The sequence below is a fragment of the Theileria orientalis genome, chromosome 3, assembly GCF_000740895.1.
Source record: "Theileria orientalis strain Shintoku DNA, chromosome 3, complete genome".
NCBI lineage: Eukaryota > Apicomplexa > Aconoidasida > Piroplasmida > Theileriidae > Theileria > Theileria orientalis.
In genome coordinates this window covers 775,354-791,080 of record NC_025262.1, presented here as the reverse complement: position 1 = coordinate 791,080, position 15,727 = coordinate 775,354, and the positions used below count along the sequence as shown (strand labels likewise).

The window sequence follows — 15,727 nt, the reverse complement described above, 5'->3', positions numbered from 1 at the left end:
TAAATGCAATTTAGCGAGCGAGCGTCGCTAAACACCCTTGTCGAAAATAACAACACTACACGGAACACGAACACACTCGTTGCCGATCAGTCGCAACGCAAAACCACCGGTTAATTCATTTATACGTGAACCTCCTAATATTCTAAGCTTACATGTACACGCATAGTACAAATGCACACAAATTAGCATGCGCTCTCCGTTTAAAGCAGTAGCGGCTGAGACTATTTTACACAAAGACTTCACAGAAGTTTAAAGTCCAAGTCTATTGGATAGTTGTACTTGGTGGCCAAAAAGTAGTAGGTGGTGAGCGTGAAAATGATGCCGACGTTGTCGGAATACTCAAGCAGGCCTTCAGTGAGCGTGAGAATGACGCTTAAAATGAGGCGGTGGTAAATGTTGTTTACATAGTAGAGCGTGATCATTGAGAAAAAGAAGCAGGCCAGACTGCCGAAAACCTACACCACTGTTAAAAGGTCGTATTATAGCTATTGCTGAGGATAAACTGCCTCTATTTACGTGTAGTCACTACAATTAGTGGTAATTAAGCGCTATTTAACTGCAATTAGCTATTTACTAAATTAAGAGGTACCGTTTTAGTGTGTATCCAAACGGGGCTTTTGATATTGCATCCAACGATCGAGGCCATCGGGTCAACCACGAACATGGGAAGTAGAATTCGAATCGGCAAGTTCATCAGAATGAACGCGATTATGGTGAGATTGTACGATATTATGCCGATGTCGTTCTTGTTGCCGAACGGGAACGGCCTAACAAAGCTGACGAGCACCGACACTGCCGCGATGGTCAATATTACGTATTTCAGCGGCACGTTGGGGTAGTTGATCTTCGCCATAACGAGTCCACAGCCCAGGTGAACCAGTTTCCTAAAAACGTAGTCAGAATCAACATAATGGGAGTAGAGCGTCATATTTGTGTGAAACACTGGTATAGATGGGAATAAATATGCATACGAATACGTAAAATTGATGATTGAATAGAAGATGTGAAATATGTTAGTTTATCAGGGAATAAATACTAAATAGGTAAACGGCAAACCTCGAGTAAAATTTATTTAAAACGTTAGAATATGCGATCAGGAAAATGGCAAAAATGGGAACAAGGTGAATCATGATTAAATCTGGAATGAAGAAAAACTGACATACACTAATATTTGTTCTGGAACACCATATCACGTCTCCTTCATTATCAGTTCGCCCATGACCCAAGAATGGATATCACAATCTAACGCGATAAAGAAATACAAGTTAAACACGTATGATTTGCACTCGAATATATCTAAAGTGGTGGATGAAACCAAATCTAAGAGGTTCGAATCCGATGTACAAGCCAAATCGATCAAAATCGCAAAGAATCCGCTAGTCGGCCTAACTCTGAGGCTCGTGGACAACCCTAGGGGCTACGACGCTCCCATGAGACTGTACAATATATCGCAAATACTGGAGCTGGAATCCAGCCTAATTAAGCACAATCAAACACACCACCAAGGCATCACCGCAGTCAAGAAGTCGACGACGAAAACAAAGAGGAATATGAAGAAGAGTGAATTAAATAGCAAAATTAAAGCCGCATCATCAGCTGGCCCTAGTTTAAGGGCCTCAGAGGACAGTTGTGACGCTTTTGGTCACGAGTTCGAGCCAGTGTCGGATACCCAGGAGGTGTGTAAAAAATGCAAAATGACGATAGCGTCCGAGACCATTTAAACCTGGCTCCAAGAGTCGTCCGGGCCCACTGGGAGCGACGATATGAAGCAGTTCCAGTTAATCATCTCTACCAGCGGCGACCGGTAGTGAATATAGGCCATGATGTGCTCCAGCGTGAGCAGGTTCTCCTCGCCACTTAGTGCCTTAAACGTCGATTCTAATTTAGAGTTAGCATGTTCGTGTTTATGATAGGCAACTGCATACAAAATACCTATTGACTCCTTATCTATGGGCTCAGACTTAATGAATTGGTTCAGCTGTGAAATGCTAATGTTTGCGTTTTCAACGTTTAATTTTTCGGCCACTTTTGCCTTGAGTTCATTGTACACTCCAATATTGACTAAAGTTTCAGAATGAGTTACTTAGGCAGATACTTGGGAAACATTTACACTTTATTTTAAATCTATTCCTGAACTTGAGCGGAATGAGGAACGGGGCGGTCCGGTTGGTCATGTAGTCCAGAGGCCAGCTGAAAACACACCTATTCAGTCTCTCGCTGAATCTGTCAAGGCTCAGCTTCTCAGCTTCGTTTTCGAACAGCGACTTCCACTTTAATTTTTTAACGCTCGAATTGGAACCCAGGCGCTCCTTCGAGGAAGGAATCACGCTCCCGATCAAAGAAGGTTCACTGATTCTGCCGAAAACCTGAATAAAATTAAACATCGGTGAGAACAGAGCGGAACTACCTTCACCAAATCTAACGTTTGAAAAAATAATGAGTGTGTATTGAGATTCTTGTTCAAACGGGGGATTGAACTCAATGTGTTTGTCGGAATTATACATACAAATAACAAATTAAAAACCCATAGTGATACAAAGTATGTTAACCTAATTATCATCGAAATAATTAACACCTGAATCTCCGAACACTAAGGATGAGACTAGAGCCCCATTATATAATTATTCCGGGTATTTAAAATAGTCAAAATATAAATAAATTTATATTTATTATTAGTATTCTGTTCCGGATTTGCCAAATAAAATTGATTGTCTGGTGTGGTGTTACGTTATTAAAAGATATCCACATTTTTTCCAATCAGTTTTTTTGATATTAGTTCATCAATAACCCTAAAATTAACCCAGTTATTCATATTTAAAATGGTTCAAAGAGTCCAATATCGCCGTAAAAATACATACAAAACCCGTTCTAACGTAGTTAGGAGAGTTAAAACTCCAGGCGCTAGACTAGTTCTCCACAACGTAAAAAAGGTTGGAAAGAGACCGAGATGCGGAGACTGTAAGCGCATATTGGCAGGTGTAGCAGCCGTCAGACCACATTTCTTCAAGACGCTGAAGAGGAGAGAGCGCACAGTATCTCGAGCTTATGGTGGATCACGCTGCCATACATGTGTCAAGGACAGGTAATGAATTATCACAGCAGTTATCAACAACATAATTAGAGACATATCGCACTATCTTAACTGTTATACAGAATCATTCGCGCTTTTTTGAAGGAGGAACAGAAATGTGTTAAGAAGGTCGTTAAGGAGAGAGAACACAAAACAAAGGCTGCAGATAAGACTCAAGTCAAGAAGGCAGTGAAAACAGAAACTAAAAAGGCAAAAACAAAGTCAGATAAGAAGAAAACAGCTTCAAAGGCATAAATTGTTTAAGTAATTTGGTTTCTTTCGTGTTCCCCATTACATAGTTAATACTAATATTTATTCAGTAAAGATATATATTTTCATAAATTAGGAGCTTATGTAAATGTTATGAACTTAAGAGAAGCCACTCTTATGTTAATATACCTACATATAGCCAAACAAGTGTCAACCGTACGACTAACAAACTGTATATATAATATAAAATTAGGAAAGAATTTGTTCATAAATAGACCTGAATTTATCAGGAACATAAGTAAATTGTCACAAACGTATTTAAACATGGCCGATACAGTAGCAAATACAGCAAAACCTGCAGAATCAAAGCCAAAATTAACAGCACGAGGTAAGAATCTGAGTCAATATATCTGTATTCACAATGGCTGAATTGATTATAGTCGTATGTTTTTAACTATGTAAATAGTTTATAACGTAATCTTCAGAGGAACAGAATCTTAAGAATCAGCAGCTGCTGAACACATCGGTGACGGACTTCTCCACAGATAAATTTGGATACGTCCCATTCCGGTTCAACAAAGCACCGAGTAGGGAGTTCCTCGAGATAAAAGATCTGGATGACCACGTTAGTGAGTACGTGTGGCTCAGAGGAAGAGTACACGAACTAAGAGGGAAAGGTTAGGAAATACACACATTCGTCAACTATTTTTGCGCTAAAAAGGCAAATAATAAAGCAAAAAACTCACATAAATGTACAGGTGCACTGTGCTTTTTAGTATTGAGGCAGCAGAGGGAACTTTTGCAGTGCGTAATAGATAGTAAGTCGGAAGAGAACACGAAGGACATGGTTAAATGGGCATCATCGTAAGAAATAAGCAATTATGTATTTTTTATACAAGTTGAACTTGTTTTGATGTGTTTATGAATGTTAATTAACGCTCAGGCTATCATTTGAGTCGGTAGTTGATGTGTACGGAAAGGTGGTCGTGCCAAACTCGCCGATACTGTCAACCACTTCAGCAAGTAAGTATAGCTTAGGAGTATGAAGTTGATTAATGGACGGACGAGCACATATATGTGTTGTATAACAACATGACCAAGTACATAAAAATGTAGATGAACTGCACGTAAGCAAGGTCTTCTGCCTGTCGAAATCATCACCGAACCTGCCGTTTCTACTGAGAGACGCAAACAACACGGACAACGAAGAGATGATGGAGAATCCAAGTGTATGTCCCCTAGCAGTACTAATATCAGTATTAAAAGCACATTCATTAACGCGCTGATTGATAATCGTAGGTGATAAGAGTAAATCAGGATACGAGGCTGGACAACAGAGCTCTAGACTTAAGGGTGAGTGATAGGAGATCCTAGGGCAGCTAAGCCGTTGTTTGAGGCATTAACAAATAATTTAGTGTTTCCTGAACGGAGTGATCTTCAAAATACAGTCGCAAGTGTGCCAGCTGTACAGAGAGTTTCTGCTCTCTAAGGACTTCATAGAAATACACACGCCGAAGCTGCTGGGAGGCTCGAGCGAAGGAGGCTCCTCAGTCTTCAAGTTTAAGTACTTCGACCAGGACGCGTGCCTGGCGCAGTCGCCACAGTTGTATAAGCAAATGGCGATCTGCGGAGACCTGAAGAGAGTGTTTGAAATAGGTAAGTCGCAGTAACAGTTACACGGGCATTTATACCGGGGCACAACAAGTGTTCCACTGTTAACATTGTTGTCTTGATGCAACACTGTTGAACGCAACTAACGTTCCCTCAGGTCCAGTCTTCAGAGCAGAAAACAGTAACACGCACAGGCACCTGTGCGAGTACGTGGGCCTCGACCTGGAAATGGAGTTCAAAAACGACTACATGGAAGTGGTTGACCTCATCGACGAAATGCTGAAGCACGTCTTCGAAGGACTGTCAAAGAAGAGCGGCTCGGAGCTGGACTACTTCTACAAGTGCAACCCGTCAATCACACGCTTCAAATTCATAGAAAAGACGCCGAAGCTGTCATTTCAGGAGGTAACTGCAAACGCATAACACGCAATCATTTAGGCTGCCGACATGCTGAGGAGCTCAGAAGTGGCCGAGGAGATACCAGAGGACCTGAACGACTACGACTTCAGCACTGAGCACGAGAAGTTGCTGGGGAAGCTGGTGAGGGAAAGGTACGGCACGGACTACTACATAGTCTACGACTACCCGCTGAACGCAAGACCCTTCTACACAATGCCCAAGTACGAAGACGATGCAGGCGCTGGCAGCAGCAGCAACGAGGATGGCAGCGCTGCAGTGCTCAATGGAACTGAGGAGGGCGCAAAGCCCCTGAAGCTGAGCAGAAGCTACGACTTCTTCATGAGGGGAGAGGAGATACTGTCAGGAGCCCAGAGGATCCACGACTCTGCGGAGCTCGAGAGGAGGGCGCGGGAGTGCGGCCTGGACGTGAACACGATAAGGGACTACGTGGACGTGTTTAAGTACGGGGCCTTTCCACACGCAGGCTCAGGAATTGGCCTCGAGAGAGTGGTAATGCTCTTTTTGGGTAAGTTTGTTGTATTGGCGCTCTTAGCTAGTTTTTTATTAGTTTGAGCCTTACTGTGGCACTACTTGCAGTTAATAATTCAGATTGCCCTTTGTCGACATATTTGTTCCCATTTATGGCCAATACACCCACAATCGGTGTATATTAACCTAATTACAACCAATTAAACTCGTAGGACTCGGAAACGTTCGTAGAACTTCAATGTTCCCTAGGGACCCTAAAAGACTGACTCCCTAACTTAACCACGATTAACAACAGGCGATAATATGATGCATACTCTAAATATGAGCTTAAAAGTGTATATTTTTAAAATTAAACTGCGTGTTTGTTCTTGAAGGATTCGTACAATTCAATGTCGTTCTTTTCAACGGATTTCCTAAACATGATTGGATAGGAGTGATTGTCGTAAGTACCTTGAGTTTTTGAGTGCGATTTGAAAGTGCCTTTTGGTTATGTACGGCACCGGGTCCTTTTCGCCCTTTTCGAGGGGGCGCCTCCTCTTTATCTCCTCCTCGATGCTCTCCCTGATCGCCTCAAGGGCGGCTCTGTGGCAGACCTCGGCAATGTCGGCGCCTGAGTAGCCTTCCAGCGCGTCTGCCATCTCGGCTATGTCCACGTCTGGAGAGACTGGCGAATTCCTCAGCGCAGCCTTGAAAATGTTCTCTCTGCTTTTTGCGTCCGGCAGAGGAATGTATATCAGCTTCCCCAAACGCCCGGGCCTCAGTATGGCTGGATCAATAATGTCCGGTCTAAAGCATTCATTTAACGGTGCAACGTGTAAAATATGACTAGGAGACACGCAGTTCCTTTAGTGGTCTGCGTACTAATACTCGTGTGCATATACAAACGTGCCTGTTAGTTGCAGCTATTATAAATATTGGCTTCTTCACGTTGATTCCATCGATCTCAGTGAGAATCTGGTTAATCACTCTGTCAGCTGCTTCTTGCCCCGATACTCCGTTCCTACTTCTGGCTTTGGCGATGGAGTCTATTTCGTCGAAGAAGAGTATGCATGGTGCTGAGGCTCTTGCCTTGTCAAACAGCTCTCTTACGTTCGCTTCACTTTCTCCGAACCACATCGTGAGCAGTTCAGGTCCTACGCATCATGAGTTACCATCATAACGCCTTAGGTGATTGCAATATGTTATCTGCCAAAATCAAAATACCTTTAATTGATATGAAATTTGCGTTACATTCGTGTGCGATAGCTTTGGCCAAAAGGGTCTTACCACACCCTAATCAGTTGTTATCAAGTGCCAATTGTATAAAATGCAAGACAACCAACTAAATAACCAACTAATCCCTAAACCCATATACAATACCCGGTGGCCCGTAGAATAACACTCCCTTGTTCGACGACTGCCCGTACTTTGTGAACTTCTCCGGGTACAGCAGTGGATACTGTATGGTCTCTATCAACTCCTTCTTCACGCCCTCCAAGCCTCCCACGTCGTTCCACGTCGTTTCCGGGATCTCGACGATCTTCTCCCTCAGGCTGCTCGGGTTGCAGAGCGAGAGCGCCTCCTCGAAGTGCTTGCTCTTCACCACCAGGCTGTTCAGCACCTCCTGCGGAATCTCGTCCGGGCAGTAGTACTGCAGGTACACTGACGAGTTGAGGCTGTCCTTGATTGCGCTCATCGCCGCCTCGAAGCACAGCTGCGCGATGTCCGCTCCCACGTATCCGTGGCACTCCTTCGCTATCTTGTGCAGATCCACGTCCGAGTCGAGCCTCATGTTTTTCGTCTTCACCTTCAGGATTTCGTAGCGCTCCTTCTCGTCGCAGCTCGCCATTTCGATCTCCCTGTCGAACCTTCCGAACCTCCTCAGTGCGTTGTCGATGCTATTAATTCTATTTGTTGCTGCGATTACCACCAGTCCTAAAACAACCTTTTAACTCAAATCCTAACCTTTATTCGCCTTCACTGTGTTTATTCCATCCATCAGTGTCAGCAGTTGCGACACTAGCCTCCTCTCCAGCTCCCCCTGCACCTTACTTCTCTTCCCTGCTATTGAGTCGATTTCATCGATGAATATGATTGCGGGTCCATTTTTACTTGCGTTTTCGAACGTGTTTCTCAGGTTTTCCTCCGATTCTCCCACCATTTTCGACATGATTTCAGGTCCATTGATAACGTAACACTTTGCTCCAGTTTCATTTGCTATTGCTCTTGCAACCAGTGTTTTACCGCATCCTATTCAATTGTTATCAAGTGCCAATTGTATAAAATGCAAGACAACCAACTAAATAACTAGCTTAATAACTAACATAACTACTTAGATAACTAGCTTAATAACTAACATAACTACTTAGATAACTACCAGGTTAACCACTAACATAACCACTTGGTTAACTACTATGGTAATAAGCACTAATCCCTAAAACTAAATACAATACCTGGTGGTCCGTGTAGTATCACCCCCTTAGGTGGACTGATTCCTACTGTCGTAAACAGCTCTGGGTGCAGAAGCGGCAGCTCAATCAACTCTCTTATCTTTCCCAGCTGCTTTGTCATCCCGCCTATATCATCGTATCCTATCTCTCCGTAGCTCTTATCATCGTGTTCCCTCGATAAAAAGGGTCCGTTGTGGTCTATGATGCTGTCTCCCACTATGAAGCCTACGTCAGTGTCCACCAGCAGGTTCTCAAACTGCTTTGACAGCGTTTTTATCTTCAGGACCTTAAACTCCAGCTTTACGTAGTTTTCGTCGTTGCTCGTTGCCAGTTCCACTGAGTTTGCTCCATTCACCTTTACGCACAGTGTGAAGTGGTCACCCAGTCTCACTGGATGTCTGTTTCCGTTAGTCACTTCGTTTGAGAAGTAGTCATACAGCACATTCTTCAGCACTGCTCTCACCTTCTTTTCATCGTATTCTTCATTCTGGTTTGATAACTGCTTAACCAGCGGGTCAATGGTGTCCTTAAATGGCAACACATACACTATTTTTACGTCCGGTATGTTTTTAATCTTATTTATTGATACCACGTCTCCCAACCTCAGCCTCAGATTCCTTCTTACGTCTTCGTGCAACACTACCTCGTTTCTCTTAATTTCCTCTTTAACATCCACTCCACATATCGTCTCCTTTCTTCTTCTTCCTCGCACTCTTACAAAATCACCTGTCATCAAACTCAGCCTGTTGGCTTGCTCCTTCCCTATTTTTACATTTACATCATTATTTCCTCCAAATGTATCGCTCAACAGAAATAGGTTAGACGAGGACCCCTCTAAAATCTTCTGATACACTGATGTGTTATCGTTACACTTGGGATCTCCGCTAGGTGTGCAACTGGTTTGAACATTTTCTGCGTTAGTAACCACATCCGATGCAATTTTCTTTTCTTCACCGTTGTTGTCTGATGCCCATTTAAATATATTGAATCCGCTCGGCTTCCGTTTCTTGAAGAATCCAAAATAGCTCGATTCGAAAGGAATGAGGGCAAAACTATCCCTGTTTCTTGCTAACGCATTGTTTGAAAGTTTTCGATTAAATATGGAGTTTGGAAAACGTGTGTGTCTATTCCAATTTGTATTCAAGCATAAAGTGAATGGGCTCGAGTTTATGGCAATAAAAATAAATAAGAAAATTTTAAAAACCAATTTTAGGAACATTATTTAACACTTAAATCATCTCAGTATCAAACATGATTAAACAAAATAAAATGTCGATTCTCGGAAGGACTATAAAACAAACAGCCATTTAAGTAACAATTTGGAAGATTCTATGTCCCGCCGTAAGATTCCAAATAAAAATAATGGAATCATCAGGTGTATTATATTCTGTTTACAAAACAATTAGACTACATTAAATATGTGTTAATAAAAAATTAATATATACTGTGTATATGGAATCGATCCTTACACCATGTTCCCATAACCAGTATGTTCCTCTTTGTTACTCAATAAATGTTGTATTTTAGAATTTTAAATTATATTTACAATAATTTGTATATTAAAAGTTTGTGCAAACACATAGTTTGATACACATCATGTGCTATTCACTAAATCATATTTTAACTATTTCATGTGAACCTGTTCTGAATTCAACAGAAATAACTATAATATGGCTCTTCATTCCATAGAAGACAGTCAGTCTTCAATAACCAGGTCATTGCAGGTCATTAACTCGATAAATTGTGTGATCAGAGAACTCGTTGAGAACTCTATAGACGCTTTATCCACTCAAATTGGTATTGTGAACTTGAACTCAATTCATTCTTAGAAATAAAAGTCTACAACGGTGGAGCCGATCTGATACAAGTTTCTGATAACGGATCTGGGATTTTGGAGTCTGACTTTGAACTCCTCGGTATGTCCTTTTATAATGTAAATGTGTAGCCTCGAAGCACACGACCTCTAAAATTAAGAGGTTCGAGGACCTCTTTTCCTCACTTACGACATTCGGCTTCAGAGTATTTTGTGCTTTCGATTATCCTGTTTTAGGGGGAAGCCCTGTACTCACTATGTAATTTGAGTTCCCTGGAAGTTGAGACCAGAGTTGAGTCAAGTGACCTCGGATGGCACCTTAAATATGATTCATATGGCAATTTAGTATCAAAGAATCCAGTGGCAACGAATGTTAGTACTGATATATAGATAAACAAGCACATAAAAATGTGTAGGTTGGAACGTGTGTAAGGGTTAGAGGTCTCTTTAAAGACTATGCAGTTAGGCAAAGACTTCTGGTGAAGAACTCTAAGAACCAGATTTCAAAAGCAGTATCGCAAATTCAGCAGTACTCACTGATTAACCCGAATATTGGATTTAAGTTCACCTCAGTGTCGAATAACACCATTTCGACTCTGTTCTCGACCTCAGGATCTAACGAAAACATAAGGTCGGTGGTTGAACAGATCTTTGGGCAAGATTTTGCGTCAAAGCTGATAGACTTTTACATGGCAGACAACAGGTGGAGGTATCACATAGTTTACACCAAGTTGTTTTACAACTGCGTTTAGGATCGAAGGACTCATATCTAGCCCGTATGTTGAGAGAGGCTCAAGGGACCTTGAGTATTTTTATATTAACAAGAGACCGATAGCGAAGACGACGAAGTTTAAGAACTCAATAGCAGCAGTATTCAGCCACTTCTCAAGTAGGCCGAGGCCATCGTTTATACTGAATTTAACAATAGATTACGATAAGGTGGACATAAACCTGTCCCCGGATAAACGCTCAGCGTTTCTGTTGTCAGAAGATTACATAATCAGAGCATTCAAAGTAACTAGTAGCCATAGTATTTATTTCATAGATAGTATGCGTAGTATGAGACGGCAGCTAGGACCTAGATAATATAGGCAAGCTAATGTAAATTCTCAGAATAAATTGTACGAAATACTGAAGCCGAAAAATTTTAGCTCATCGCAAGTACACTCTCAAATTTTGACACAGTACTTATCGCAATCAGATGCGGTTGCAGCTGAAAGGGCTGGAGAAGTATCTCCATTAACAGTTCCTGAGGTAAAGAGTGAATCGGATGAAGATGAAAGTCAAAATAAGAGAGAATTGGAAGAAGATAAGTCTCAGAATGAACCCAAAAGAGCAGCATTGGTAGATGACATTGTGGCTACAGATGATGCAGTGAAGAATGAAATACAGTCAGATACCTCTGAAGACACAGGTAGTTCACCCGAGAACACATTGGCGGAGTTCCTCGATAACGCCGAAGATGATGATGATGAGGATGTAGACAGTGAGCTGCTTGAAATAAAGGAGGAATTGCTGTACGGAGATGATAAGCCGTTCATACCATACGAGAACTCACAGCAACTGATGGAGCCACTGGATATCAACAAGGATGGGCTGGACGACCACAACTTCCTGGACCCGCAGGTATTCAGGAACATGAAGCTGGTGGGACAATTCAACAACAGCTTCATAATCACTAAGTTAAACTTCCCAGGAGTTAACTCGGAGTTTAACTACTCTATATATATCATAGACCAGCACGCAGCGGACGAAAAGGCAAAGTGAGTATTTATGATAGGCACACATCCGATGAACATGGGTTAATATGTGCATAGAAATTGACAGTCAATAAACACGTTGTAGGTTTGAAAACTTAAACAAGTCAGTGAAGATAAATAAGCAAAGATTAATAAACCCGAAGTTGATAGAACTATCGCCGTTTCTAACACAGGTAATTGGACATCAAACTAATGTGAATTAAGGTGGCGGAACAGCACTTGGATTTGCTGATTCTGAACGGATTTGACACAACAATCAGCAAGGAAACTGAGCTGGTGATGTACAATGACCCTGAAATTAAAATGTCAGTCGGATCCCAAGACCACATGGCAAAGGGAATATACGTGCACACGTATCCGCAGGTACTAGGGAGAGTACTGGAGGAAGATGACCTGATCGACTTCATAAACCAACTGTCGAGCACAGAGGAAGTCGAGAAGGCGAACTCGAACGAGTATATTTGGGGAACGGGCTCGATTCCCAGACCACAGAAGGTGTGGAATATATTGGCATCGAGGTGGGAAAACAGCCAGAAATAATGGATTCTTAGGGCGTGTAAGTCGTCAATAAGACTGGGGGATCCACTGTCAAATGTGCAAATGAAAACCGTCATTAGGAACCTGTCGCTGCTAATACACCCGTGGAACTGCCCACACGGAAGGCCTTCCATAAAATGCCTGATCTCACATAATCAGTTGGACAGCCTACTCAACAGAAACAAGTAGTTTGAATATAAATTTAATTTAATGTATAAAATAAAATTATTGTGTAATATATTGTATGTTCCCTCACACATTAAGAGGTTTTACGGAAAGTAGCACAAAAAAGCATTTGAAACAGACAATAACAGAATAAATGTAAAAAGATGAGTATGGAAGGTCATGTTCAGGAATCGAATAAAATTTGGCTCTTTAACTTTAGGCAAACAATAAATTCGTTGTGCAACCCACTCGAATTCGCCAAAAGCGCAATACAATACGACCCATATCCTACAAACACACTCAAATGTAGGTCTATTGAGCACAAGGAGGATGATATATCGCAAAAGGCCACGAGCGATGACTACAAATGTGAAAATTTTAGGATTCTTGACGTAGCGTCAGTGTATAGCCTGGGAAACGAAGCATTCATAACATGTTCTGACGTTAAGATTAATTTGTATAAAATCTACGTGTATCTGACAGAGGCAATAAGTAGATTGAAGTCGATGGAGGAGAGCGACTGGGACGATAAGCGTGGAGAATGCCTATCCTCTTTGAATTTTCTGCTAAGGAGATTCAACGGATATATTAGAATATGTATGAAGCTGTCGGAAGAAGTGAAGCAAGTGCCGCTGAAGCCCAGTAAAAACGATAATACATACGAGCCAAGAGTGAAGCAGTATAACAAATTTAGAGAAATAACGTCTAAATTTAAAGTGGACCAATCTGAGTTAAACAAGCTGTTTGAAGGGGACCCGGATCAATTAGAATATAGAGGATCCAATCAATACTCGAGAGGAAGCTTGACATTGCTGTGGTCGTTTTACAGAGAAGCGAACTGTTCAGAAATATTCGCACTGCTGTGCTACACACTGTTCACGGGGAATCCAGAAGCATACAAAGCGTTGCTGGAAAACCATGAACAGTGCATCAGGTCGCACCTGAAAAGGAACTGGAAGGTGCTGCTGAGCTACATACCAATATCATTCGAGTTCAAGGAGTACCAGTACGTCTTCAAGTCGGTGTTGTTTGAAAACAGCGACGACCAAGTCGGAGTAGAAGTTGGTTACGCGGAGGAGAATTTGATGCTAAGCTTCGTCGACTGGTGCATCTGGAGAATATACCTTATCGTGAAGTACACGAACTCGTCGTACTTCCTGTTCATCAGGTTCATAAAGAGCATGAACAGGCTCCTGGGAAGCGTCGACAGGACCCCAAGAATGGAAAGTAAGCTGCAGCTGCTTAACTTCCTTAAGTTCATCATTAAGCAGTATTTTATATACAAGTCGCTCAACTCGAGCGTGAGCTACGGCGAAAACAAGAACATAGGAGTCAAGGAGGTGGCGGCCGCGGAGGGAGGCGAGAGGATGACCTTTTTCGAGTACCTGGACCTGAAGGCGAGCAAGAAGCTGAGCCTCTTCTGCGAGTTCGAAGTCTCGCAGTCGAACCAGGAGTGCGAGTGCGACGAGGAGTACAAAGATAAGCACAAGGTGTACAGGTTCTGCCTACACTGTAAGACTAGCAACCTGTCGAACAAGCTGCGGTCGTTCTTCGTGCTTATCAGCCCAGCAACAGAGTCGCTAAACACGACGCGAACGAGCAACACGCCGAACACAACGAGGTCGCAGTCGCCAATAAGATTGACGAGTTCAGCCCGAGTAGTTAGTTCACCAATCGTAGCGAATATGGCCAGTACACTGGACAGAGCTGGGGGAGGAAACGGGGATGAGGAGGTGCATGGCGACTGTGACGCAAGCAGAGATGAATTTGAAAACGAATACGTGCCGCTAAACGAAGATTTCGCAGATTTCTACTCTTCGCTGCTGAGTTCATACAATAGTGGGTTGAGCGACTACTTGAGTGGCATATCGGAGTCGTTCATGAAGCAGTTGAACACGAGGTCCTTCGAGATACTGTACTCGCTGTCGTCAGTGCTGTTGGAGACAGGCTTCAGAAACAAGCTCTTCAGCATATTCGTGCAAATCGTCTACAGTGGGACCTGCGAATACAACTTCCTGGAAAACTACTTCCTGATCAGGTCGACGTTCAACATTGTAACGTCGTACCCAGGCTTCAACAGCCCTGAGGAAGCCTTTGACGCCAGAAACACGCTCTTCAGGCTGCTGAGGCACTTTAGCGCGGACGAGGAAGTGTGCAACAGCGCCTACTCGGGGTACAAGAAGTTCGTGTCCAACATGGCAAGGAGCAGTAAACGCCCACGTGATGTTACGGGTACTGGTAGTGCTTACAGTAGCACTGATGACACTGCTCCCACCAACTATGGTGCTACCAAAAGCAACAACTACAGTGGTGCCGTTAACATCTATGGCAGTGCTAGTGAGGGGGAGCTGGTACTAAGCGTAGAAACGCTGGTAAGTTGCATCAACTGCCAGTTGGACTTTGTGGAAGTGCTGCTGAACATACTGGCGCTGATCAACGCGGAGGGCTCGAGTGGGCTGATGGTGACGCCGAGGGACCTGATGCTGTCTCTGGTGAGCGAGGAGCATCTGATTGTGCTGCTTCAGAAGATACTGCTCTTCATAATGGACCTGGCTCTGGACCCCCTTGAGTTCTCAAACTGTATGTTTGAACTGATTAACCTGTCGAACTACATATCGAGCGCGGATTCGGACAGCATCAGCAGCATGTTCTTCTACACAATAGCCTCGAAGGGTAACCTGAACTACCTGAATCAGCAGTTGCAACTGTGGTACAGAAACACGGAAACGTTAAAGGGAACTGGAAGCAGAGAAGAGCGATTCGTTAACAACAGCCTCGACTGCGTCTTTAACGTGGTGTACAGAATGGACCTGTCGTGCAACATAAACGTGTTCCACCTGCTCGTGAGTCACTGCAAGTTCGTGCCGGAGAACAGGAAGTTCTACAGCACGCAGTGCTACTTTGAGACGATGACAATATACTCAGTGATAGACCTGTACGTTAACCACGTTAACTCGAACACAAATGTAAGAGAGTACCTGAGAATGGGAGAAGCGAAGGAAAGTTCAGACAAGTTGAACATGCTGGAGGTGCTCTCGAGGGTGTACAAGAGCATACTGCTGTTCGAATGCTACAACCTGACGGGAAGGAAGAAGCACCAGCAGCTGGAGTATGAGTTTTACGACTCGACGAGCCTAATAGACAGGGCGTTAGGAACGCTGCTGTCAGTGCTTAATGAGCAAGGTAAAGAAGCAGAACGAGTAGATTTGGCAAAAATGGCAAAAGTTGAAGAAGTAGATTTGGC

General features: G+C 43.0%; 8 protein-coding genes across 8 annotated transcripts; 5 read left to right on the top strand and 3 right to left on the bottom strand.

The window, feature by feature from the left end:
• Positions 1-3: 3 nt before the first annotated feature.
• TOT_030000367 (hypothetical protein) lies at positions 4-114 on the top strand (the record flags this gene model as incomplete). The annotated part of the gene is made up of 1 exon (XM_009693110.1): positions 4-114. The coding sequence occupies one exon, from the start codon at positions 4-6 to the stop codon at positions 112-114; it is 111 nt and encodes a 36-aa protein (XP_009691405.1).
• A 125-nt stretch (positions 115-239) lies between these two features.
• TOT_030000366 (hypothetical protein) lies at positions 240-1,130 on the bottom strand (the record flags this gene model as incomplete). The annotated part of the gene is made up of 3 exons (XM_009693109.1): positions 240-455; positions 590-884; positions 1,057-1,130. The coding sequence occupies 3 exons, from the start codon at positions 1,128-1,130 to the stop codon at positions 240-242; spliced, it is 585 nt and encodes a 194-aa protein (XP_009691404.1).
• Positions 1,131-1,217: 87 nt separating this feature from the next.
• On the top strand, positions 1,218-1,721 carry TOT_030000365 (hypothetical protein; the record flags this gene model as incomplete). Its single annotated transcript, XM_009693108.1, has 1 exon — positions 1,218-1,721. One exon carries the CDS (start codon positions 1,218-1,220, stop codon positions 1,719-1,721), a length of 504 nt encoding a protein of 167 aa, XP_009691403.1.
• TOT_030000364 (conserved hypothetical protein) lies at positions 1,718-2,504 on the bottom strand (the record flags this gene model as incomplete). The annotated part of the gene is made up of 3 exons (XM_009693107.1): positions 1,718-1,878; positions 1,933-2,061; positions 2,096-2,504. The coding sequence occupies 3 exons, from the start codon at positions 2,502-2,504 to the stop codon at positions 1,718-1,720; spliced, it is 699 nt and encodes a 232-aa protein (XP_009691402.1).
• Positions 2,505-2,819: 315 nt separating this feature from the next.
• TOT_030000363 (60S ribosomal protein L34) lies at positions 2,820-3,325 on the top strand (the record flags this gene model as incomplete). The annotated part of the gene is made up of 2 exons (XM_009693106.1): positions 2,820-3,082; positions 3,154-3,325. The coding sequence occupies 2 exons, from the start codon at positions 2,820-2,822 to the stop codon at positions 3,323-3,325; spliced, it is 435 nt and encodes a 144-aa protein (XP_009691401.1).
• A 108-nt stretch (positions 3,326-3,433) lies between these two features.
• Positions 3,434-6,053, top strand: TOT_030000362 (aspartyl-tRNA synthetase; the record flags this gene model as incomplete). The annotated part of the gene is made up of 10 exons (XM_009693105.1): positions 3,434-3,668; positions 3,766-3,957; positions 4,039-4,144; positions 4,224-4,303; positions 4,397-4,509; positions 4,580-4,633; positions 4,696-4,936; positions 5,049-5,296; positions 5,330-5,816; positions 5,992-6,053. The coding sequence occupies 10 exons, from the start codon at positions 3,434-3,436 to the stop codon at positions 6,051-6,053; spliced, it is 1,818 nt and encodes a 605-aa protein (XP_009691400.1).
• Positions 6,054-6,128: 75 nt separating this feature from the next.
• Positions 6,129-9,427, bottom strand: TOT_030000361 (cell division cycle CDC48 homologue/transitional endoplasmic reticulum ATPase; the record flags this gene model as incomplete). The annotated part of the gene is made up of 8 exons (XM_009693104.1): positions 6,129-6,192; positions 6,230-6,545; positions 6,661-6,912; positions 6,983-7,051; positions 7,139-7,693; positions 7,724-8,008; positions 8,212-8,500; positions 8,651-9,427. 8 exons carry the CDS (start codon positions 9,425-9,427, stop codon positions 6,129-6,131), a joined length of 2,607 nt encoding a protein of 868 aa, XP_009691399.1.
• Positions 9,428-9,878: 451 nt separating this feature from the next.
• On the top strand, positions 9,879-12,507 carry TOT_030000360 (DNA mismatch repair protein; the record flags this gene model as incomplete). Its single annotated transcript, XM_009693103.1, has 10 exons — positions 9,879-10,005; positions 10,038-10,124; positions 10,154-10,227; positions 10,259-10,393; positions 10,438-10,730; positions 10,774-11,035; positions 11,135-11,784; positions 11,867-11,954; positions 11,986-12,299; positions 12,333-12,507. The coding sequence occupies 10 exons, from the start codon at positions 9,879-9,881 to the stop codon at positions 12,505-12,507; spliced, it is 2,205 nt and encodes a 734-aa protein (XP_009691398.1).
• Between the last annotated feature and the right edge of the window lie 3,220 nt (positions 12,508-15,727).